The sequence below is a fragment of the Leuresthes tenuis genome, unplaced genomic scaffold (genome assembly GCF_036924035.1).
Source record: "Leuresthes tenuis unplaced genomic scaffold, fLeuTen1.0.hap1 SCAF_19, whole genome shotgun sequence".
Classification (NCBI taxonomy): domain Eukaryota; kingdom Metazoa; phylum Chordata; class Actinopteri; order Atheriniformes; family Atherinopsidae; genus Leuresthes; species Leuresthes tenuis.
This window is the reverse complement of record NW_027325373.1, coordinates 30,138,947-30,165,765: the sequence shown is the minus strand read 5'-3', so window position 1 is coordinate 30,165,765 and position 26,819 is coordinate 30,138,947. Positions and strand designations below refer to the sequence as shown.

The 26,819-nt window shown below is 40.1% G+C and overlaps 1 protein-coding gene across 1 annotated transcript in view; it reads right to left on the bottom strand.

Moving 5' to 3' along the window:
• Positions 1-12,842: 12,842 nt before the first annotated feature.
• The window catches only part of tpm2 (tropomyosin 2 (beta)), a 33,285-nt gene continuing 19,308 nt past the window's right edge, over positions 12,843-26,819 (bottom strand). The window contains exons 5-9 of the mRNA XM_072372421.1: positions 24,495-24,565; positions 22,313-22,388; positions 20,855-20,917; positions 20,271-20,340; positions 12,843-13,103 (exon numbers count right to left, since the gene is read on the bottom strand). Coding sequence (XP_072228522.1) covers positions 13,021-13,103; positions 20,271-20,340; positions 20,855-20,917; positions 22,313-22,388; positions 24,495-24,565 — 363 coding nt within the window. The 3' untranslated portion in view covers positions 12,843-13,020. The remainder of the gene's footprint in view (positions 13,104-20,270; positions 20,341-20,854; positions 20,918-22,312; positions 22,389-24,494; positions 24,566-26,819) is intronic.

Below are 26,819 nucleotides of genomic sequence, written 5' to 3'. Positions count from 1 at the left end.
AATGCCTGGCAACAGATTGAGACTGTAAATGACAATGCTGGGATGGAGAGCCCTTTGATCATCAAGGAGGAGTTGGTCCAGCGGGTGTTTGAAAGGACCAATGTACGGAAGAGTCCAGGGCCGGATAACATTGGAGGTAGAGTGCTGAAGCACTGTGCGGCCCAATTAAGTGAAATTTTCTGTTTCCTCTTCCAACACTCAATGGACACCCAGGTGGTTCCACTGCTTTGGAAAACAGCAGTTGTGACCCCCCTTCCAAAGGTCTCCCATCCATCCTCATCCAAGGATTACAGGCCCATTGCCCTCACCTCTCTTTTAGTTAAATCACTTGATCATAAAAACTCACATCATAAATTCCTGTAATCATGCCCTTGACCCTCGACAATTTGCCTACAGATTTGGGAGGGGGACAGATGATGCCATTGTAGTGCTGTTAAACTATTTGTATACACATCTGGAGGGTTGCAAAACACATGCTCGAGTTTTATTTGCAGACTTTTCATCAGCATTCAATACAATACACCCACACATTTTAGCAAACAAACTTAGGGACAACTTCCAGCTGAACTCTACACTAATTAATTGGATCTTGGACTTCCTGAGTGGGCGGCCCCAAAGAGTGAGGGTGGGGAACACATTATCTGGGATCCGCTTCACTTCAGTTGGGACACCACAGGGTAGTGTCTTGTCACCATTACTATACATACATGTCGCAGTAGGTACCATGGACATCATATCATCATGTAGCTCAGGAGGAAGAGCAGTCGCCCACCAATCGGAAGGTTGGTGGTTTGACTCTGGCTTCCCCGGGCTACATGTCGAAGCGTCCTTGGGCAAGACACTGAACCCCACGTTGCCTCCCAGTGTATCACTGGGGTATGGATGTGTGTATGAATGATTAGAAAAAGCACGTAGTTAAGTATCTTAAGACGTGCTGTATGAATGTGTGTGAGTGGGGTGAATGTGGCATGTAGTGAAGCGCTTTGAGTGGTCAGTTAGACTAGAAAAGCGCTATACAAGTACAAGTCCATTTACCATCACTAAATTTGCAGATGACACTGCTGTGATCAGCTTATTGGAGCGAGACGAAACTGAACATGGTCCAGCTGCAAGAATTTGTTTAGTGGTGTGAAGCCTCCCAGTTGCAACTGAATACCTCTGAGACCAAAGAGTTGATCTTTGATTTTAGACGTGGGGCTCCCTCACCTACTCCGTCTCTGATAAATGGAGAGGAGATAGAGATGGTGTCGGAGTATAAATATCTTGGTGTTATTTTTGACCACAAGCGATCATGGGATCAGTGTACTGATAAAAAGGGCCAACAGCATCTGAATTTTCTTAGAAAACTGAATTATTTTAATGTTGATAACAAAATTCTGACCATGTTTTACAAGTCCTTTATTGAGAGTATTCTATCCTACTGTATTGTATGCTGCTATGGGCATTCCAAAATCACCCATAGGAACAAATTGGGGAAGATTGTTAAAACCTTTGGAAAAATCATTGGCAAGCAACAGGTAGACATGTACCAACTATATCTGACCAGATTACAACAGAAGGCAGACAGGGTTTGCATGGACACAACCTATCCACTTTCAGTGGAATTCATGCCACTCCCTTCTGGTCGTAGATACAGATACCCTAACGTCAGGACCAACCGAGCAAAAAACTCTTTCATTCCAAATGAAATAAGATTCAATTCAATTCAATTTTATTTACATTGCGCCAAATTACAACAATTGTCATCCCAAGGCACTTAAATAATATAGTCCAATTCAAGCCAGTTGGAATTCAATTCATTGTAATCATAATCCAATGAAATCCAATGAATAAATTTCAAAATAATCCAATTCATTCATATAGAGCCAATTCAAAAAATAATATCCTAGCTAAGGAAACCAACAGATTGCACCGAAACTTGTCTTCAGTCCAATCTCCCGTCCTGAGCGTGCCTGAGGCGACTGTGGAAAGGAATGACTCCTTGTAACAGGAAGAAACCTCTGACAGAACCAGACTCAGGAATGGTGGCCATCCGCCTCGACCAGCTGAGAAGACAGAAAAGAAGGGGGAAAAAAACACCATTCAAAGGATACCTGTTGGAACAGGTATCCTTTGAATCAGATGCGTGGGGAAGTACGACTAGAACAATATTAATAGCACTGCATAGCAGTTTCATTTACTTATGACACATAGGCCTCTAGGGAAGTGCAATATAGTTCTTACTGTATTTGATTACTGATGTGCGTATGTTACGTATTGCATAAATAGTGCTGTTGATTTAGACAAATATTTGTACCACTGTACAGTAGTTCTTACCTATTTGTTTTTAGGCCTTCTAGGGAAGTGCAATATCCCTCTTACTGTACTTGGCATGAATGTTATTAGATAAATAGCTGTAGCTGTAGCTCAGGCAATGTAGCTCAGGAGGAAGAGCAGGCGCCCACCAATTGGAAGGTCGGTGGTTCAACTCTGGCTTCCCCAGGATACATGTCGAAGCGTCCTTGGGCAAGACACTGAACCCCACGTTGCTCCCCCAGTGTATCATTGGGGGTATGAATGTGTGTGAATGCTTAGAAAAAAGCACGTAGTTATGTGTATCTTAAGACGTGCTGTATGAATGTGTGTGAGTGGGGTGAATGTGGCATGTAGTGGAGCGCTTTGAGTGGTCAGTTAGACTAGAAAAGCGCTGTACAAGTCCATTTACCAATGTGCTATATTTTAGTGTACTATATTTATTGACATGTGTATGTTTATGTGTTAGGCATATAGTGCTGTAAATGTCTGGTTCAATGTCTGTTTATAGATTATATGTCAATGACTGTACTGTAAAACAAATTGCCTTTCGGGGACATTAAAGTTTTCTAAGTCTAAGTCTAAGTTATTTATTTCCAATGGCGGCAACAACAACAGTAATATAGTCTCCTTCGACTTTAGGGTAATGATCCCAGAAAAAAATCTCAAGCATGTCCAGAACGTTCAATCCAATTCACCACGTGCTTCACTGTCTGCATGCACGTTTAGTGTGACTATCAACCGAGTTATCTCAGGGTCTTAATCCGACCGTGTGTAACCCGAGCCGTTCCAACCGAGCACTGAGGTGACTGGTGAGAGGGGTGAGGTGGGAAGTGAAACTTCAGGTAAAGTAGCAGGTGAATTAGTCAAAGATGTGGGTGAAACAGTTGAGGGCAGCGAGATAGGTGATGTTGTTGGTGAAGTAGGTGAGGTAAATAAAGTAGCAAGTGAATTGGAAGAGATAGGTAAGGCTGTAGGTGAGTTGGGTGAGGCAGGGAAAGTAACAGGTGAGTTATGTGAAAAGTCTGAGGTCGCAGGTGACCAGTGTGAAACAGGTAAAGAGATGGAGGCAGGTGAGGTGACAGGTGAGTCATGTGAAGCAGAGAAACAAGCAAGTGAGCTGTGTGAGGGGAGCACAGTAGCTGAGGCTGAAGGAGGCCTGTAAGGCTGGAGGGGGTTCTGCTCCTCTTAAATGGCGCAGTAAGAGGAAAAATGTGTTGACTGTGGTGGCCAGTGGTAAGACCGGATGGCTGGCAGGCAAACCGAGTGCTGCAGAGAGCAGACCTGTGACAGCGAAGGGTGTATGTCTGACAGACCTGTCTCACACTCAGCAGGCTGCTCCTCAGGTGTATCCTACTAATGTGCTGAAGGCTTTTTTGCAAAAGACCAAAGGGATGAAGGGTTTAAAGTTGGAACAGCACTTCCCTGGTTTGCAGGGTTTCTATAGCTCTGCCAGAAATATTATAAAGCACAGAGCTGAGTCAGACACGACAGACCAAGAAGTGTTCAGACTAAAAAAAACAGATGATTAAAGTCAGAAAACAACAAATTTTTTAATGGTGATGAAAGCACGGATCTTATTTTTATTTATTTCGGCAGTCTGAATGTCAATGGTGCCAGAGAATTAAGAAAGAGAGCACTAGTGTTTGAAACTGCAAAGATGAAACACATTGATGTTTTGCTTTTACAAGAAACACACAGTGACGGTGGAATGAGGCAGATTGGAGCAGAGAATGGGAAGGGGAACTGATTGCAACCCTTAACACCACCCTCAGTGGAGGAGTGGGCTTCCTGGAGTGGGTTTTACTCCAACCTCCGGTCCGGCATGTTGTGGAGGGGAGGTGCCTTGTAGTCAAGGCCCATTTTTAACATTTTAACATGATTCTTATCAGCATTTATGCTCCAAACAACGGTACAGAGAGGAAACGGTTCTTTGAGAACTTAAATGATATATTAAACAGCTGCAGCTCGGAAAATTATTTATTCGTGGGCAGGGATTTTAATTGTACTGATAATGATATTTTAAATTGCAACCACGCAGAGCCTCATTCAGTATCCCAGCATGCCTTGAGGCAGCTGCTCTCCTCCCATGGCCTGGTGGATGTGTGGAGAAGGATGCACACAAGCTGCAGACAGAACACATGGTCCCACGTTAGTGAAAACAGAATCTCCTCGGCCAGACTTGATTGCTTTTATGTTTTTAAGCACAGAGTCAGTGTCGGTAAAATGTGTAAGATTTTAAGATTTTTACTGATCATTCTCTGGTTTTATGTAGCGTTTTTATTAAAAATATTTTACCCAAAAGCGCCCATTGGCATTTTAACTCTGTTCTAATTGTTAATAAATCTTTCAGGGAGGCTTTAAGCTTCTTTTGGAATGATTTTAGACAGAAAAAAAGCGAGTTTGTCAGTCTGAGGCAGTGGTGGCACAGTGGAAATGTTCAACAGATCTAACAAAGACCTGGAGACTGATATTGTGGATCTCGAGTGTGAAAGTGAGTCCACAGGAAATCGAGGATATATTGAAATCCTCAAGACTAAAAAGATGGCTTTAGCCGACCTGCTAGACACTAAAGTACAGGGTGCACTGGTCCGGTCCCGGCTTCAAAACCTCAAAGAGATGGATGCTCCATCGAGCTACTTCTTTGGACTGGAGAAGAGACGAGGGCAGAGGAGACAAATCCACTCTCTGCTCTCTGAGACGGGGCAGGAGCTGACAGAGCCAGGCCTCATCAGGAAAAGGGCTGTCGAGTTTTATACCTCACTGTTCAAAAGTGAATATAAAGACAACGAAGAGCTGATGGAAGAGGTCTGTGCTGGACTTCCTCAGTTGACTGAAGGGGTTAACCCGCTGACTCCACAGCAGCTGTATACTGCACTGCAAAGCATGCAGGGGAGAAGGGCTCCAGGCATCGATGGCCTCACTGTAGAGTTCCACAAGGGTTTCTGGGACATCTTGGCCCATGACATCAGACATGTTTATGAGGAAAGCCTGGTGTCTGGGTCATTGCCCTTATCATGCCGGAGAGCCATCATCACCCTCTTAACAAAAAAAGGATGCCGGCAAGAAACTGGTGTCCTGTCCAGTGACTGCTTGTGGTGACATTGAATGGGTGTGCTACTGTATTATAAAAGCCAAGTAGTTGTAGCAACTCATTCTGGCTGGTCTTTGATGTATATTTTGCAACTTCTGTGTTTGACAGGTGATCAGCTAATTGGCTATCTAAAAAAGGAGAACTGGTCAACTAGATCCATAAACACACGTCGATTTAGGGAAGTGGGAGACTCATCAGATCTACATAAAGCTAGCTCGTGTGCCCCGCAAAATCTAAGTCCACGATCCGTGATAAAGCATGTCTGTTTTTCTTAACAAGCTCGTTGTGTCTCAGTACAGCAATGCAGTGGCCCTACATCAAGTTGACAAGCGATGTTCACTTTACTCAGTATTGACAGCTTTACGAGAAAACGGATTTGAAAGTAAATAATTCACTTTGTTAACGCCGATGCCTGCCATTGTCAAAGTTTCACCACACACACACAAACAACCGCGTGCGCACAACTCCCATCAAGTAGAGTCGTCTGTGATTGGCCCAAATCTTTTGGCTTTGGGTTGTACAGATTTAGCCCAAATAAGCCACAAATGGAGGGGGCGGTACTTACAACCTGTCACTCAAATGTTGAAGAAAAGTCAAGTGTAACTGAGTTGCTTCGGTTGGGCTGTAGATAATTTGCCCATTATCATCGATTTCATGGGTTTCAGTTCAGATTTTGCTCCGCCTCAGATCAAAAATGAAAAAACAATTTGTTTAAAGTTTTTATTGAATTATCTATATATTATATTCTCATTTTTATTGAATGATGTAGGAAGGGCTGAGCCCTGTTAGCCCAATTATACCAGCCGTTCCTGGTCCTGTCTCTCTCCTCTGCACTGACTATAAAATACCGTCCAAAGCCTTAGCCAATAGGCTGAGAGGGGCCCTGGAGCAGACTCTCCACCGGGACCAGACGTACTGTGTACCCGGCAGGTCTACGGTAGATAATAGGTACCTTCTCCTCAGGTACGGCAGAGGAGAGGCTGAACCTGACGCCAAGGACCCTTATCCGGAGATACACCTGAGCCCTGGATTCACAGAGCTCAGCAGTCTTCTATTAAGAGTCTGCGATGGGGAAAAATGAAGCCTGCACAAGGTCGATAAAAAGACTGTACATGAACTGTGTAAAAACCATCCACAAAACAAGCTTGTGCAACAGAGCGGAGTGTGTGTGGACTGAGACTGGCCCACAGTGTCTCCACTCTGTATAAACCTCCTCTGAAGAAGAGAACTGAAGATCTCCAATGGAGAATTTTACATGGTGGTGTTGCAACAAACGCCTATTTATCTGTGTTTGATCGCAGTGTTTTAAACGAGTGCTCTTTCTGTGGTCTGGCTGGAAAATTTTTCATGTTTTTACTGAGTGCAGGAGGTTAGCAGGGTTTTAACTCGTGTTTTTAACCTATTTGGTGCTATTTTTACTGCCTCTGGTTTTATTTGTTGAGTCAGATATAAAAAACTCCTACATTTTTTAATAGGAGAGGCAAAAATGTCCATCTACCTGACTCGCAAAGACAGACAGCAGGGAGGGTCGACTCTTGATGTTGTGACTCTGTGGAAGTACAGCGCTAAGGCCAGACTGAGGCTGGAGTTTGGCTTCATAAGGGTCATAGGGAATGTGGTCTTTCCGCATCAGTGGGCTCATGAGGTGCTTTTGTGCCAGGTGGCTGGTGGAGAACTGAAATTTGCATCCTTTTTAAATTGATTGATCCATTCATTAAGTAAACTGTTTGTGTTGTTTTATACCAACTGTAAATAAAGTGCTGTTTCAAAAATCTTCTTCTTCTTTCGGCCTCTCGCTTTAACAGGGGTTGCCACAGGAAGTAGATCTCGCATCATTGATTTGGCACGTTTTACACTGGATGCCCATTTGAACAACATGGTTTTATTTTTAAAAAGTACTTTCCTTGAAAAAAAAGTTTAAACATTTTAAAAATTGCATCTGGCTAGCCATTTTCATGGCTGCTGTATTGGCAATGGCACTGCTTTACACATGACAATACAGTTTCTTTATGACTTTAGTAAAACTGTTTTTTGCTGCACTTAACAAAAACATCCCTTGCCACCTGGATTGTTGAAATGAATAAAAAAATCTGGAAACTGGTTAAATGATTTTAAATAGATGCTGCAGTATGGGAGAAGAAAGTGTGCTTGGCCACTAAACACTTACAAATGCTCAGATGCAGCCTGTGGCCAAAACACTGAAGTCTGACCCAGATGTTAAGTTTGGAGACTTTCACGACATCGGCGCCGTTGTCCATGGTAATAAACACTTGTTGGTCTTCATGCAGATCCCAGCTGGCTAACACGTGTAATCCAAGAGCTATATTTTGTGTGTGATTCTGGGAAATAATCAGTCCCTTACATCATGTTTTCACTTAAAAATCTTCAGTGAGGAAATACACAGTGAAATCTGAGTTTCACTATATTTTTGGAACTCTCTGTATAAAAGTGTGTTTCAGGTGGTTATGGAAATTATTCATGTTTCTCCTGGTGGTGGCGTTGCCACAAGTGTTCAGCATGTCTCACAGAGTATCTCTGTTTGTAGTATGTCATCTCTCTAGTAACCAAAATATTTCCAAATAAGAGACGTGCTGTTCTTTTAAAGAGTTCTTCGTCATAGAAGATGTGAAAAAGCGCCAGAGTTTTCAGCAGAAATCATTCCTTCAGTTCAGCGTCCAAACCAGCATAGAAAATATATTAAAAAAATTGTGTTTTAATAGAAATAATCTTATTAGAAAATCTAAAAAAAATCAAAAAAATGCAAAGAATAATAAAACATGTCCAGAGCAGCTGAATATCATCACAAAATGGAAAAGACACCACAACAAACCTGTCTGAAGAGGGGCATCTACCAAAATCTCATAGACCGGGCAAGGTGGACATTAATCAGAGAGGTAACAAATAAACCAAAGGTAACCCTGAAGGAGCTGGAAAGCTCCACAGAGGAGACTGGCATATGGTAAATGGGCTTGTATAGCGCTTTTCTAGTCTAACTGACCACTCAAAGCGCTTCTAACACTACATGCCACATTCACACATACAGCATGTCATAAGATACTACACATAACTACATGGTTTCTAACCATTCATACACAGATGGATACATCGGTAGGCAACGTGGGGTTCAGTGTCTTGCCCAAAGACGCTTCGACATGTAGCCTGGGGAAGCCAGAGACGAACCACTGACCTTCCGATTGGTGGGCAACTGCTCTTCCTCCTGAGCTACAGCCGCATACCTGTATGAAGGACCACTATAAGTCGTACGCTCCACAGATCTGGGCTTTACTGAGGTGTGGCCAGAAAAAAAGCCATTGTTTAAGTTAAAGTTCACTAAAAGGCATGTGGGAAACTCCTCAAAAATATGAAAGAAGATCCTCTGGTCATATGAGACTAAAATTGAGCTCATAGAGACAAACCCTAACAGACTTGTAGCTGTAATTGCTGCAAGAGGCAGCTGTACAAAGCTGTACAAAGTACTGACTTTGGGAGGGTGAATACACACACATCTAATATAGAAGTGGAGTCACTTTTAGATTTTATATTGTAAGTAAATTTTTTTCATTACACTTCATCATATATTTTGTTGATTTAAAAAACAAACATGTATTTTACATTAAAAAAAATCCCTTTTCATTAAAGATTGTAATGTAGAAAAAAAAAACACCAAGAGGGTGAGTGGCACTTTTGCAAGTCATTGGAAATAATGAGTGACAATGAGTGATGAACTGAGTCTTCCTCAGTTCATCCAGGTGGTTGGACCAGTACATTTCACTTTGTACTTGCTTCTGTTAGGTATCAATAGACAGCACAATGTAAATTTCCACTGCTATCCAGATGACTCGCAACTATGCTTATACATCAAGCAAAATTGTGCCAACCAGTCAGACAAACTACAAGTACATTTCACTAGCGACCTGTCCAATCTATCACATACCCTGCCTCTCACTGTGTGGCAACTATGATAGGCACAAGCCCCCACAACTCTGAACTGGACAAAGTGGATATGAAAGTGAGTTTTTTTTTTTTACAGGTTGGTGAAGTTTCTCATTCTAATCTGGAATAATTCTCTCAGTCAGTAAATGGTGACTGGGCTGTGTGGGAGTGCTTTCCACCTAGTTCCTGATCTAATCAGGGGATTGAAGATTGATGTGCTGTTGCTAGTTTTTGGAACAAAGCAAAGCCGACAGACATTGAGGGGTGTAGTGAACTAACTCTCTTTGTAGTTCAAACACATGTACATAAAAAACACCACCCAATTAGTTCAAACGTATCCAAATTTTACTTTAACCCTCAAGCTCATGCACTTCAGAAGTTGGTGGTAAAAAACTTGGAAATCTTAAAGTTATAGTGATACGTGATAATTCTGAACACTGTAGTAAGAGACACAGATACTTTTGGAGAGAATGACAAAAAACAGTAATAGTAATGTTTGATCATTTAAATACTGAGGTATAGCAGTAAGGATATCTAAACTCTTTAGTAATTATACACACACACACGTAATTCTTAAGTTTGAGAGTAAAAAATAATGATGATACTCCAATAGGTTGGTCAGACTACAAGCCTGTCTTAAAGACATAGAGACCTGGATGACTCAGAACTGTCTGCTTTTAAATTCAGCAAGTTGTTCTCTTTGGACCTGAGCGCTTCAGGGAGAAATTGTCTAGTTATATAGTTACTCTAGATGGTATTTCCTTGGCTTCTAGTTCTAAAGTGAGGAACCTTGGAGTTATTTTTGACCAGAATTTATCGTTTGACGCACATATAAAACTGGTTTCTAGGACTGCCTTCTTTCACCTTCGTAATATTGCTAAAATCAGGAACATCCTGTCTCAGGGTGATGCAGAGAAACTAGTTCATGCATTTGTTACTTCAAGATTGGACTACTGTAATTCTTTATTATTGGTCTGTCCCGCATATTCTCTGAAAAGCCTCCAGCTGATCCAAAATGCTGCAGCCAGAGTTCTGATGAGAACTAACAGGAGATGTCATGTTTCTCCAGTTTTAGCTTCTCTTCATTGGCTCCCTGTTAAATTCAGAATAGAATTTAAGATTCTTCTCCTCACATATAAACCTCTTAATGACCGAGCTCCATCATATCTTAAAGATCTCATTGTAAGATATTTTCCTAACAGAGCACTTCGCTCCCAAACTGCAGGTTTACTTGTTGTTCCCAGAGTTTCTAAAAGTAGAATGGGAGGTAGAGCCTTCAGTTATCAAGCCCCTCTCTTGTGGAATAAGCTGCCAGTAAATTTCCGGGAAGCAGACACCCTTTCCACTTTTAAGATTAGGCTTAAAACTTTCCTTTTTGATAAAGCTTATAGTTAGAGATGGCTCCGGTGATCCTGAAACATCCCATAGTTAAGCTGCTATAGGCTTAGACTGCTGGGGGACCTCATCTGTCACACCTTTCCTCACTTTGCTCTCTTTTTCCCCCTGTTTAATTTCTCAATAGATTTTATGTACATGTGACATTATTGTGGTTATTAACTTGTGTTTACCTGTTCCAACAGGTATCCTTTGAATGGTGTTATGGTGTTTTTCCCCCCCTTCTGCCAGAGGTTTGTTCCTGTTAAAAGGGAGTCGTTCCTTTCCACAGTCGCCACAGGCACGCTCAGGACGGGAGAATAGACTGAAGACAAGTTTCGGTGCAATCTGTTGGTTTCCTTAGCTAGAATATTTTTATAAATTTGCTCTATACGAATGAATTTGATTATTTTGAAATTAATTCATTGGATTTCATTGGATTATGATTACAATGAATTGAATTCCAACTGGCTTGAATTGGACTATATTATTTAAGTGCCTTGATATGATAATTGTTGTAATTTGGCGCTATATAAATAAAACTGAATTTAATTTAATTGAATTGAATTGAACAACAACAAAGAAACATCCCCTCAATAAGAATCTTCTGGACACAACATTTTAAGTCCCATTAATACCTAAAATTTCCTTTCAATCTTACCAGTCTCACATTATTTCTATTGCTTTGATTTGGGAACTTAAATACAGTCCCACATCACTTCTACTCATTTGTTTCTAGAGCCACTCTGAACTGTGCATTACATTCTCCACAAAAGTTTTGTCTGCATCTGTTGGTCGACTGGTCTGTTGTTGTCACGGTGATAAAAAACACAACTGTCATGATTCTTTAATATGATACTTTCCATCTTTTTACTGAGGGCTGTGCTGGTTGGATATGTGACAAGTGCTGTGGATATACTCTGACACTCTGACACATCTCAATTTTAATTTCAATCACTATACATCTCAAGATGCTGATCCTTTACTTTGCAAAATGGAAAGAAAGACAATGTATAGTATAGCATTACATTTCAGAGAAAGCCTCTAACCTACTGCAGTCTTTATTGCTGTTTGTTGAATCCATGTACCTTGAAGCAGTCATTTACAACGGTCAATGACCATATATTGTAAATATATGTTAAATATAGGAAACTAATGGAGGCGAAAAATAGAAAACTGGAACAAGACAGAAAAGTCAAGAGAGCTTTGAATATTTATTAAAGAAAGGAAGGGGATGAAGTATACATGAATATTTCACTGAGGACAGGAACTCCAGAACCAGAAGACATGCAGTAGGGAGTGGAAAAGCAGCAACTTAAGCTTCTGTATGAAGAAGAAAAGACCAAGGGTGTAAGTTTGCATAGGGACCATAGGGACAAGTCACAACCAAAGTTTGGGAAAGACAGAGTGCTCCCTACCAATATTTTTGATAATATTCAAATATGACTTTTTTTTTTAAATATACATTTTTTTGCAAACTCATTTGTAGTATTAAGCATTTGTGGAGAACTATTTTTCCAACATGCCTTCTCATCACAATGTTCAGTGTAACCTGCATGGCAACAAGGTTAGATATGCTGCCACTTGATTGGCTGAAGGTCAGCCTCTCTCGTCACCGCTCCCGACAGAGTTGCTGTAAAATGCTGGATTGACGGTAAAATATCAGATTGGCTGTTGCAGACAGGCTTGATGCCACAAAATCATCAAAGTAAATCCTCATATTAATATTTTGTTTGGTCTCAACATTTTTGCCCGGGTTTCTGCTTTGTAAATAGAAAATGTTACAGAATAAGAAAAGAGACCCAGAGAGTAAGTAGTAACTAACTACCCACACTATGCTAGCCTTCTAAGCTAACGTAGACACACATTTTGCTATGGAAAAATGTTATTAGGGTGTTATGGTGTGAATGTAATGTAGGCTAGGAGACTAGTTTTATTTTACATTAGCATTTTTTTAACAGGAGATGTTTTTTTCTCTCTATTTTTGAATTATAAAAAAAAGTTGGTTCCATAAAGTCTAAATCTTGGCTATTCCTGTTATATTCAAAACTTTTTCTAATAAGTTTGAAAAGTATAATGCATCATATAAGGTCAACATTTTGTGTCCCTACCAAAGCTAAGACCAAACTTACACCCTTGGAAAAGACCAGTCATGTGAAATAGAGATGCAGCTTGCTAAAAACATGTCTGGATTCAGCAAATTACATTTCTAAAATTGTCTAGCCCATAATATTAATTTGTAATGGAAGAGGACGGCAAGAGACAAGAGAGAATTCAGACATGAAGAAGGGGGATGACGGGGAGGAAGGAAGGAAGGGAAAGAGCATCTACAGTGTGGTCATGTCGTTGAGGGCCAGGTCCAGCTCCTCACTTAGGGCCTTGCCCTTTAGCTTCTGAGCATACACTTCATCTGGAAAAGGACAGACAGAAGGATACAGAAGAGGAGCAGATTGAGGACAGGAAAGAGAAAAGTACAAAATACAATTAAATTCTAAGTCTTCACACAGAAAACAGATTCATTGATGTTAATGTCATCACATGAACTCAGTCTGTCCATAAAGGTTCATAATTTAATTGTTGCTGAAATAATTAGTTCATGTGACAAAACAACATTCATTAGCAGCCAAAGCGAAACACTTTCTGCTAACAAAATCATGTATGGACATGCACAGTTTTAAAGGTGTGGCCAGAGTGGCTTATAATCTTACCTTCCAAGATGTCTTTGCGGTTAATTGTTAAATGTTGAGTCCCTAACTTATACACACTGCTGCTATCTATCTGTTGTCAGCTTTTCACTAACCTCAGTTTTGAAAGCCTCCTTAACTGTACATTTAGAGTAACTTCACATGCAGTCTTTTAACATAAATTTGATCAAACCATTATGCAAGATCAGTAGAAGAGCTAAGTTACATTTCTATTTCGTATAATAATTTCTGAATAATATTTTCATGACAATAGCGACCGCATGGCAACAACACTTGGTTTTAGGCTTTTTAGAGGAAATAGACAGGATTGACCTTTACCATTTGCTGTGGCTCCTGAAACACTGGCTAACATTGGTATATTTGTTCTATTCCTGATAACGTTGAGAATACTGTAAACAAGACATTCCTGTCAGTGGATGACAATTTCCATCCTGTCAATTTTAGGTATGACCGACCAATCTAAGGTCAACTACAGTAAAAGCAAACTGATCATACTGGAAGATTATGATAGTTATGGGTTCCAGTGCTGAGAGCATTAAAGCACACATATTACAGTTGTGCATACTTAATATGTAAATGCTAAAAGCACATTTTTTGGACTCTTAATTTCAATGATTTCTACATTAAAACATTCAGCTCATTCACGAGATGGTGGTTATATCGTTTGGTGTTTTTAACTTTTATAGTTTTTAAAATATTCAGCTTTTTGTGCAAATCTTCCCAGGAGTGCCTCCCAACTGACAGCAACTCAAACTGGGAACAGGATTTTCTTCCCAAAGCTGAAGAGACCAGAGCTTGCTCTAATTTCCACAATCTTTGCCTCAGTAACACAGATGACACACCGATCTGTTCAGCAAAGTCTTGTTGTTCCTACTATGTAAAAACTGTAACAGTTGTCATTATTTTTTTCCCCCACAAAATGGAGATGTTTGAGTGCAGCTCAGCCTATCATAGAATGTTGAAGGTACCATCACCATGGCAACATAACTGACAGACAGAACAGACAGGAGCTGTTCCAACTGACAGGACACACACTTGAAATGAAATTATATGAAACTTACAGTAAAAGGATTCTTTTTTTATACTGAATACTTTTTTTATCCCAAAAGGAAATTATATAGTTGCAATCATTTTCTCTGTGTCTGTGTTGTTCCTTATATTAACCAACTTGTACAGCATTCCTCTTTTAACAATCAGCTCCAGGGGTCCAGAGCAGTCCCCAGCACAGAGCCAGCCTTTTTTTTATCAGTTTATTTGAGTCTCTGGCTCTATTGTTGTTGTCCCAAAAGATGTTTGCAAAGCAGATTGCATTCTATCACTTCTTGTAAACAGGTATGTGTAGTCCTCCACCACCTTCACTTACTAATATCCAATTAATTGTATATTACCTTGCAATATCAATTGTATGTATTTGCCCTGGCATGAATAGCTGCAGCTAAACAGGATTCTGATGCTGCTGCCCCAAAAGATGGCTGCAAAGCAAATCGTACTGTCTACCACAGACCTATAGAGCATATACAACATTTTGGTGCAGATATTGAAAGACCGTAGCTTTTTCAAGAAGTACAGTTGGTTATGTCCCTTCCTTTCGGTTGCTATGTGCCGGCCTTATCGGCAGCATGTCTGTGTAGTTCTCAATTTTGTTCATCATTTATATAATTATATGTAATTTTTAGTTTTTATCTAAACTTTTTTAGTGATCTGCTTTTTACTTACATTTCATTTTATTTTTGTATTTTTTGACAATGTGTACTGCTACCAGTACCAGTACTGTCCACAAGAGAAGAACTGTTGGTACTGTCAAGGATTGGACGTGGAATTAAACATCCAATTCTGACCGAGCTAAAAAAGCTGTACCGTGGATACAGAGCTGGAGCAAGACGAAAGGCAAAGAGGGACAACAGGAGGTGGAGGTACAAGCCTTTTCTGCCCTCGGGGGGATAAGCTAACTCGCAACCAAACAAGTGTGATGAGCTAGAGGTGCTTGTGCAGAACCAACGGCTGAATAAGGAGAGCAGGTAAACCCGCTGTCTGAGTCCTGGCTGAACGACAACACACCAGACTCATGTGTGGACATACGAGCGGATTGTGACCGGAGTACGAGCGGTAAGTGGAAAGGCGGAAAGTGTTAAGGCGAGGATATGCTGTCCAAACATTGAACTGCTGTTAGTTGGTTTCCATGCGTTCTGTGCGCCCAGAGAGTTCCCATATACAGTTGTCATCGTTGTTTATATTCCACCGAGGGCAGCACTGACAACAGTGTGTGACGCCGTTGCTAGGATACAGACCCAGCATCCTGAGGCATTCGTTGCAATCACAGGGGATTTCAACCACGTCTCCCTATCCTTCTGCCTGACTGGCTTTGTACAGTACGTGGACTGTCCAACACGTGGAGAAAAGACATTAGATCTGTTATGCTAATGTGAAGGAGGCTTACGGGGCAGTGTCTCTTCTACGGGAGCTTAAAAAGACACAACGTCAAGCTAAGGTGTAGTACAAGAAAAAGGTAGAGAGACAGCTGGAGACAGTCTGTGGAAGGTGATGATGACAGAGCCAATACTTTCAACCAATATTACAACAGGTTTAATAGTGTGGCTTTTTCCACTTCTGCTGCTGCTCCCTCCACCCCCGCCACTTCAGCTGCTTCCTCTATACTGCTTCCACCGCACAGCTGTACTTCCACCTCAATGGCAACTCGCATCGCCAAGCCTCCTCCTCCGACTGACTGCACCTCCACCTCTGCAGCAACTCTCACCAACAGGTCTCCTGAGTCAAGCTACACCTCCACCTCTGCGGCAGCTTCCACCACCAGGCATCCTGAACCCAGCTGCACCTCCACCTCTGCGGCAGCTTCCAGCACTAGACCTCCTGAGCCCAGCTGAACATCCACCTCTGCGGCAGCGTCCAGCACTAGACCTCCTGAGCCCAGCTGAACATCCACGTCTATGGCAGCTTCCAACGCCTGTTCTCCTCAGTTCAGCTGCACCTCCACCTCTGCAGCAACTCCCACCACTTACCCTCCTCTGTCCAGCAGCACCCCCACCCTCATCTCTAAAATTGATAGCAACATCACTCCTGTCGTCATCCCTCTTCTACAACCTCTTTGTCTAACTATAGAGGAGGTTGGAGCTGAGATCAGGAGACTTCAGTCAGGGAGGGCTGCAGGCCCAGATGGAGTCTGTCCAAGGCTTCTGAGGGACTGCGCTGGTCAACTAGCAGTCCCTCTTCAGAGGCTCTTCAATATGAGCCTTCAGATGGAAAAGGTCCCGGTGCTGTGGAAAACTTCTTGCCCAAATTAGGGCAACTGGTGGAGCTAAGACCGGTGACTTTGACATCTCATATCATGAAGACCTTGGAGATACTCCTTGTTCGTCGCATGAGATTGCAGGTTTCTGAGGATCTTGACCCCATCCAGTTTGCCTATCAGAAACACATGCCTATCAGTCGACGTGTTTTGTAGACTTGGGAAAGGCTTGCGACCATGTTCCCCGAAGGATTCAGTGGGGGGTGTTGAGGGAATATGGGGTACTGCAGGCGCTTTTACAAGCTACCTGTATAACCAAAGGAAGAGCTGTGTCCGCATTCTTGGCACTAAGTTGAACTTATTTACAGTGCATGCTGGACACCACTAGTCCTGATGCTGTTTGTGATTTTCATGGACAGGATCTCAAGGTGTAGTCGTAGAAAGGAGTGCATCTGGTTTTGGAACCTCAGGGTCACATCTCTGCTTTTTGCAGATGATGTGGATGTGGCTTTGTCAAGCAAAGACCTTCAGCGTGCACTGGAGCAGTTCGTTGCTGAGTATGAAGCGGCCGGAATGAAAGTCAGGTCGTGGATACAAGCGGCTGCAGTAGGTTTCCTTCTGAGAGTGGCTGGACTCAGCCTTAGAGAAAGGGTGAGGAGCTTGCCCATCCAGAAGGAACTCGGAGTAGAGCCACTGCTCCTCCACATCGAAAGGAGTCAGCTTAGGCTTTTATTCAGCTTCAAATCATTCCACTACAGCCTTTCAGCCTTCAAATGACTTCCGTTAAGACTTGAGCATCTGGTTTTAAAACATCAGTTTCTTCAGCTGCTTTGAATGCATTCATTCTGCTTATCAACATTCACACTGCTGTTTCACAGGGACATTTTTTTCTAATTTCTGGTTCTAAGTTCTAAGTTCTGGAAAAAACAGTTGCATCACAACTTCACGATCACCTCTAACAAAATAACCTTTTTGAGAAGTTTCCGTCTGGTCTCCGCCTTGGCTATAGCACTGAAACAGCTTTGGTCAGGGTCACCAATAACCTCATGATGGCAGCAGATACTGGTTCCCCATCTCTACTCATCCTCCTGGACCTAACAGCTGCTTTTGACACAGTTGACCACAACATCCTCCTCAACTGTCTGAAATACCCCTATTGGTCACTCTGATAACATACATAACCTCATATCTGACCGACAGAATGGAATACGTTACCCACCTGCGGTGTCTCTCAGGGATCAGTGCTGGGCCCCACCATCTTCACCCTCTATCTGCTTCCCCTGGGTAATAACATCAGCAGGCATGGGGTATCCTATCACTGCTATGCTGATGACACACAGCTCTACCTGAGGACAACCCCCACTTCTCCTGCTTCCCTCTCAACATCCAAACTCACCACCCGCCTTGACGAGATAGAGGTGTGGCTGAAACTCAATTTTCTTCAACTAAACAGCTCAAAAACAAGCCTACCTCAGGAACATCGTCAAACTCCGTCCAACACTCACCCTGACAGATGCAGAGAAGCTTGTCCACACCTTTGTCTCCTACAGGCTGGATTACTGTAACGCTCTTCTAATCGGAATCTCTAACAAGAACATCCAGAGACTGCAACACATTCAAAACAGCGCTGCCAGAATCCTGTTAAGAGTCCGCAAGCTCTCCCTCCTCACTCATCAGTGCATTCATAGACATGCCCCCCAATACTTAAAAGAACTACTCACCCTCCATACCTCCTCATGCACCCTCCGCTCTGAAATCAAAAACACCCTCCAAATCCCCAGAACCAAGCTCCGCACTATGGGCGATCGGGCCTTTTCCTCTGCAGCTCTGAGGCTGTAGAACACCCTCCCCGACCATCTGACGGCTCCACAGACTGCAGAGGCCTTAAAACGTGACCTAAAAACTCACCTTTTTAAGAAAGCTTACTGCTAAAATATCTTTTATATAACACTTTGAGATTTTTGAATATAAAGTGCAATACAAATAAAATGTATTATTATTTATATTATTATTAATTTGAATCAGGCATGTTGCAGGAAGGACATATGGAATACATACAGGGAATACTTTGTGGACTGTGCTTAGGAAACACTGTTACAAAAATGTATAAATGTTTACATTATTAAACTTTTTGTATAGTTTTAGTACAGTAAATATGTAAGAAATGTATGTATGTAAGAAACATTCATGTTAAAAGTTATTATAGAAGTGCTGTACAGCCACATCAAGTTTACTTACCCTATCATTTTACTGATTTGCCCATGCATGTTTAGTGACCTTTTTCACGATTAATGATGGTTAATGGTTCTTGATGACAAAAAAGCAAATACAAAAATGTTTAACACTTTGAATTTTAGAGTAATATTTACTGCCTTCAAGACTACATTTTTTCAAAGGATGTCCATTTGTTCCTCAAGCAGATAATGTAGAACCACATACTGCACATACAAAGGCATTGCTGACGAAGAAGAGGGTATGGGTACGGGTTTTGGACTGGTCTGCCTGTTGTCAACTTCACTGAAGAGACCAAAAGTGAAATATCTTGAACTAAAATAACTGAAATAAAATAAATGTTTTGTTTTGTTTTTCACATTAATATTTTCTGTACTGTCCCAACTTTTTCTGATTTGAGGTTGTATACATTGAACCAGTGAACTGCTTCTATTGATACAATCCCTTATCTTCAGTACTTCCTAACAAAACAGTGTGCAAATCTAAGTCTATAACACATCAAATTATTTAGAACATTTTTTTTTAAAGCAATTGAAACTTATATTTGATAATGATGTATTATGTTGGAAATATAAGAAAACTTTTCCTTCCTTTCATCCAATTTAGATATGGTTTTCGATTCAGCAGAAATGCTATATGCCAACAACTCAGTTTTTTAGATTGCTGCTAGGTCAGAAATTATGCAAAAGCACATTTTTCCAAGGCCAAACATTAAAAAATGTGTAATGTGTGGCTTGCAGGACCTGATCATAAAATATATTGTCTATATTGCACACTACCAGTCAAAGCTACAAAAGCACAGTGGGAAAATGAATGGCCTCTACAAAAAGACATATGGGAAGAGAGTGTAAGTTATATTCTTAAATGTTCTATAAATTAAAATAATTGTTAAGCACAGTTTGAAATATTACTCAAACTCTCACTCCCTCTTAAGGTGTATATGTGTTGCTATCCTTTTAATAGGTTTAAACAACAAAAGTGGTGTAAAATTAAAAAAAAAAAGGACTAATGTTGATTTTCTTCCAATTAAATTTTTACGATCTTGACAGCTCAAGTAATGCATAACATGAGGTGCAGTCCATATGGATTTATTCTTCATTCATAAAATATGACTTGAGATGCAATTATGAAGCCACAAAACTCCATCAGAACATTTTTAGGGATGGCTCTATAGCCTTTGGAACCTCTACACACACACAGACACACACAAACCTCTGTCCAGCTGTGTATGAGATGTTTGACCACTTTAAACCAATGACTTTAAACCAAAAATCTAACATTTTCTCATGAAAATATGTTGTGATTGATCAGTTGGCACCTTTTATTCTATTTTAACATTATTTATCCAAGAACAGTGAGCAGACAGCGAGTAGGAGTGCAAGAGAGTGCTCAATACCTTCCAAATCATCAATGGTTTTCTCCAGCTTCGCCACAGACCTTTCTGCAAACTCAGCACGGGTCTCAGCCTGCAACACAAAGCCCAGCAAAACAAGCGATGCTGCGCAGTCCAGAATGCATAATATTGTCTGTGTTAAAAAGTGCAGCCAACTTTCCAAAAACGGACCCATAATACAAATGTAGTGTCCAGTTTGGGACACTGTATAAAACATTAATCAAATCAGAATGCAACAATACGTCAATTATCTAAACCTTTTACTTGAATATAAATGTTACATTTCCATCAACATGTCTCAACATGTTTACCATCTTCTTCTTTATTTTCTTTTAGACAGTTTTAAGAGACAAAAGTTTCCCTTTAGCTAAGATTGGGGCCTCTTTTGTTGTATTTTTTATTTCATATACAGTCAAATGTTTTCAGTGGTTGATAGGTCAGGACAGACAGGCCAGTTTAGCAAATGGGCTGTTCTATGACAGAACAATGCTCTGGTAATACACACAGAATGAGGTCTAGGATTGTCTTTGAACAGGGAAATGTAATTAGAATCAGAACCAGTAACACCATAAGAATGTGAAACTCACCTCTTTTAGTTTCTCGGTAAGAACTTTGATTTCCTCTTCAAATTTGTCCTCTTTTTGTGAATACTAAAATCCAAACAAAAGCATAATTAAAATGCATTTCCAACTTTAGCTTTAAAGGGATGACAGGGATACTTCATACAAGAATGGCAAATCCATTATTTGCGTTAAAGGGAGATTAGGTAAACGTTTAAGAAGCAAGTTTGATATTTAGGTGTTAAAATATTTAGGATAAATACAATACATTTAACTTGGCATTATTTTTCCTCCAGTAGTAATGTAATTCTGAGTAAGGATAAATCAGAGATTTGCATAGACAAAAGTTCTGTGTGTTAGAAATAGTTGTTTAAAACATTTTAACAGATTGATAACATTTATGACATTGATGTGTTTTGAGCAATTTCACAGTATAATTGAGTATTTAGGGTGAGCAAAAGTCCATCCAGCCAAAACACTGGAAGGTTATAAATAGGTCTGCTATCATGCAATGAAATGCACTTTCAATGGATGCAAGAATTTGCGAAATTTAGGCCATTTACTTAAATTACAGGGGAATAGTGAGAACAAGAAAAACTGGATTCATTTTGTGAGAAATGTAGTTGAAATGCAGAACCACCACAGATCTGGTTTAGAGAATCTGGTTCAATTTTTGTTAGACTGAGGGGTCAAATTAACAATATTGTATCACAGTTGTAATAGGACTGCATGTACTTACTGAAGTGATTACACACCAAGGATTCATTTTGTCAACATTTTGTCAGCTTCAGAACTCCATGCTGTGAAGCTACTCAGGGAACCATGGTTTTAGAAATAACTATGGTAGTGAATGCTGAGTGGACTGATTTTGGACAGAGCAGAGGTGTTAGAGAATACTCTTTTTTCATATTTTAGAAGAGAGACAGCTGGGATTAACACTGACTTGTATTGGAATATATATATGTAAAATATATATATATATATATATATATATATATATACATATATATATATATATATATATATATATATATATATTTTTTTTTTTTTTTTTTTTTTTCCTGAGACATGACAAACTTACATATGAGATGTGACAAATATATTTATATCTGCTTTAATCTGACTTTAGGTTCGAGTTCAACAATAGTTACAGCATCATTCATGCCAATATGGATAAGAAAACATTACATGCAAAATATTTTAAATGTAAATTAAATGTATTCAATCCCAATTCTACAGTGGCATCCAAAGAAAGATGACTTAAAAGAAAGTGCCATTTTTTGTCTGTAGTTTTTTATGTCTTGGCATCACTATAGTAGATTCATTTGGATCTCATGTTCTGTATTGAATGGACATGAGTTTTTCAAAACTGTGTATCTTTGTGCATTTTTTCACAGATTATATATTATGCGTTAGTATGGACATCACATTTACAGCCTGACTGGCTACTCCAAAGTCCTAAATCTCTCACAGCTCTAGCTGTACCTTCTCAGCCTGGGCTTCCAGCGACTTCAGGTTGTTGGTGACATTTTTCAATTCTTCTTCAAGGTCACCTGATTTACTAAGCAATGTAAGAAAGAAGAGAAGCAAAAAGAAGGAAAAGTAGTAATTTGAAAAGTAGGGCAGGAGAATAAATCAAACCACAAAACTGTTTGAAGGGCCACTCCAAATGTTTCTGAAACATTTTAATGTTGGTCTTGCCCAAATTGGTATCAGTTACGTCCTAATCTGAGTCAAACAGCCAACACAGGGTTCAGCAAAAATACCAGGGTGAATTTAAAGAAAAAATTTAGTAAAAGAACAAGCAGTATGGAATTAATCAGGGCTGATGGTGGATTAGCTATAATCAATCAAAAATAAAGTCTGTTACATACATTTGTTTTCATTAAATTCCATGAAAATATAGAAACCAATAACGTTTATCACACTCAAGATCTTCCTTTTATTCTGCTTTTGGTTCTCAGGTGAAAGCCCATTGATACCTACAAAAGTCAAGTTTTCAAAGTGAAGCCTATCCCAGCTACCTTCAATAGAGAGCAAAAGGTACATCCTGAACAGGTCGACGGACCATCGTGACAAACAGATCCAGTCACTAAGCACATGGGGGGTTTTGGATAGTGATCAAGATAATGAGCTTACAAAGAGAACCAGAAGAAATGTGTTTTCTTAGAGGACCAAGGGATAGACTCATCAAAGTAAAGTTAGAATAAAGCGTATACAAGATTAAGCATTATCTGATTATACCCTGGGATCCTACCGAAGAGTTGCCAGAGTTAACCAACTTCAGATAAGTGTCAGGGCATGGATGGATCAGTGGAATCAAACACAGGATGCTATGGTTATATGGGGTAGTGATGTTCAAAGACCATCTGACTGCATAATCTTCAGATTCCAGTATTGCTTGTTGGCCAGCATATGCAGCTCTGTTTTTACTTAGACTTCAATGGAACCTATCATGTATGATTCATTATTGGTTCTCATCTTTTCATGAAGAAAGTAAAGTAGAAATAAAAACAAAAAAGAAAGATCAACAAAATGGAATATCACCAGACCAAATTAATAACTGATGCTTGAAGGACGATGTCAAAGAAAAGTTGTGCAGGTTAAACAGAAAACAGGTAGAAGTTGAGAGGCTGCAAGTCAGAAGAGTGCAATTAGTAAAGAATACATCAAGTACCTCTTCCTCGCCGCACATCATTGACTTCAAATTCTGGTCCATTATTCCTAGCTCCTCCTCAAGCTCCCTCACACGCCTGAAAGGGTTAGTCCAGTATGTTGGTAGTGGTGGTGTTGGAAGTGGGTGCATGAATGGGCCATAAAACAACACGCAGTCTCAAGCACATGTAGTGCAGGCATGCATTAATGATGCATTATAGAAAAACACACAGCACAACACATTGAGGTGTACATGATTAATGCATTTGGTCAACTCGATTAGCTTTTACTGTGTACAGTGCTATGTGATGCTTAAATACAGGCATACTTTGCTCTAATGCAAAAATGTGTTATTTACTAAAAACTCATAATTTATGTAATTTAAATGCAAAAACACTAAGAGCAGATTGTAACATCTAAGAATTTCCAGGTTAGTTTGTATTCTATGCCAGAAAAAAATTAAATCTGTAGATTCTATTTTCACCTCATGAGTGTTGCCTGAATCTAATGTTACTGTTAATTTAATCACAAATTACTTTTAAAGTAGCAGTGTGTGTGATAGAGACAGCTAGTGGCAGAATTGCAAATTGCAACCAGCTGAATACTCACCTCTTTAACCCTCCCGAGTAGAAACAACAGTGATCACTAAATTTTGCAAAAGGCCATTTGTGGAACCACTGTTCAGTTTTCTGGGTAACTGTAGAAACTTGGTGGTGCAAAATGGCTTACGCTTACATAGAAATGGCTCTCTCTAAGATAATACAAACAGTGACTCTTATTTCCATATGATGCCTCATTAATGAAAACACACTATTGCCAATAAATTCATATAAATGGTACACACTAGAGTATCATGTTACATTGTTAAGCAAGATATTCAATGACAGAATTTGTGAATTGGTGTTCTTATGTTGTCATAATTGTGACCACATTATTTCTACAATGATAACATGAATATGGCACAGTAACTCTTATGCTGGTGTGAATTTTTATTTTGCAGATATGAACTTACGCTTCAGCCACCTCAGCACGCTCCTCTGAACGTTCCAGATCGCCCTCCAGAATCACCAGTTTACGTGCCACCTGCAGAGATTCACATATTAAGCTTAATCACAACTTAATCAACTCTTTTAAGGTTGCTGTAATTAAACCTAAAGTTCTTGAAAAAATAGTTGCAGCTTAACTTTGTGATCATTCACATAGAAATAATCAGTTTGAAGAGTCAGGATTCAGAGTGCATCATAGCACAGAAACAACACTGGTGAAAGTTACCAATGATCTCCTCTTAGCCTCTGATAGCGGACTTGTTTCTGTGCTTGTCCTGTTGGATCTCAGTGCTGCATTTGATACGATCGATCACAGCATTCTGTTACAGAGACTTGAAGATGTTATTGGGATTAAAGGAACTGCATTAGGCTGGTTTAAGTCATATTTATCTGATAGATTCCAGTTTGTTCTTGTAAATGAAGAATCTTCCTCACATATTGGAGTATGTCATGGAGTTCCTCAGGGTTCTGTGCTTGGACAGATTCTTTTTACTTTACACATGCTTCCATTAGGTAACATTATTAGACAACATGGCATAAATTTCCATTGTTATGCTGATGATACTCAGCTGTACTTATCTATTCAATTCAATTCAATTTTATTTATATAGCGCCAGATTACGACAATTGTCATCTCACGGCACTTAAGTAATATAGTCCAATTCAAGCCAATTGGAATTCAATTAATTGTAATCATAATCCAATTAATTCATATAGAGCCAATTCAAAAATTAATATCCTAGCTAAGGAAGCCAACAGATTGCACCGAAACGTGTCTTCAGTCCAATCTCCCGTCCTGAGCGTGCCTGTGGCGACTGTGGAAAGGAACGACTCCCTTTTAACAGGAAGAAACCTCTGGCAGAACCAGACTCAGGAAGGGTGGCCATCCGCCTCGACCAGCTGGGGTTTGAGAAGACTGAAAAGAGGGGAAAGAGGGGGGAAAAACACCATAACACCATTCAAAGGATATCTGTTGGAACAGGGAAACACAAGTTAATAACCACAATAATGTCACATGTACATAATATCATTTGAGAAATTAAACAGGGGGAAAAAGAGAGCAAAGTGAGGAAAGGTGTGACAGATGAGGTCCCCCAGCAGTCTAAGCCTATAGCATCTTAACTATGGGATGTTTCAGGCTCACCTGAGCCATCCCTAACTATAAGCTTTATCAGAAAGGAAAGTTTTAAGCCTAATCTTAAAAGTGGAAAGGGTGTCTGCTTCCCGGACATTTACTGGCAGCTTATTCCACAAGAGAGGGGCCTGATAACTGAAGGCTCTGCCTCCCATTCTACTTTTAGAAACTCTGGGAAGAACAAGTAAACCTGCAATTTGGGAGCGAAGTGCTCTGTTAGGAAAATATCTTACAATGAGATCTTTAAGATATGATGGAGCTCGGTCATTAAGAGCTTTATATGTGAAGAGAAGAATCTTAAATTCTATTCTGAATTTAACAGGGAGCCAATGAAGAGAAGCTAAAACTGGAGAAACATGATATCTCCTGTTAGTTCTCATCAGAACTATGAAACCAGATGAAACCAATAGGTTGGTCAGACTACAAGCCTGTCTTAAAGACATAAAGACCTGGATGACTCAGAACTGTCTGCTTTTAAATTCAGACAAAACTGAAGTTGTTCTCTTTGGACCTGAGCGCTTCAGGGAGAAATTGTCTAGTTATATAGTTACTCTAACTAACAGTAGAGATGTTTCTCCAGTTTTAGCTTCTCTTCATTGACTCCCAGTTAAATTCAGAATAGAATTTAAGATTCTTCTCTTCACATATAAAGCTCTTAATGACCGAGCTCCATCATATCTTAAAGATCTCATTGTAAGATATTTTCCTAACAGAGCACTTCGCTCCCAAACTGCAGGTTTACTTGTTGTTCCCAGAGTTTCTAAAAGTAGAATGGGAGGTAGAGCCTTCAGTTATCAGTTATCTCTTTTGGAATAAGCTGCCAGTAAATTTCCGGGAAGCAGACACCCTTTCCACTTTTAAGATTAGCCTTAAAACTTTCCTTTTTGATAAAGCTTATAGTTAGGGATGGCTCAGGTGATCCTGAAACATCCCATAGTTAAGCTGCTATAGGCTTAGACTGCTGGGGGACCTCATCTGTCACACCTTTCCTCACTTTGCTCTCTTTTTCCCCCTGTTTAATTTCTGAAATTATTTTATGTACATGTCACATTATTGTGGTTATTAACTTGTTTCCCTGTTCCAACAGGTATCCTTTGAATGGCGTTATGGTGTTTTTCCCCCCTCTTTTCCCTCTTTTCTGTCTTCTCAAACCCCA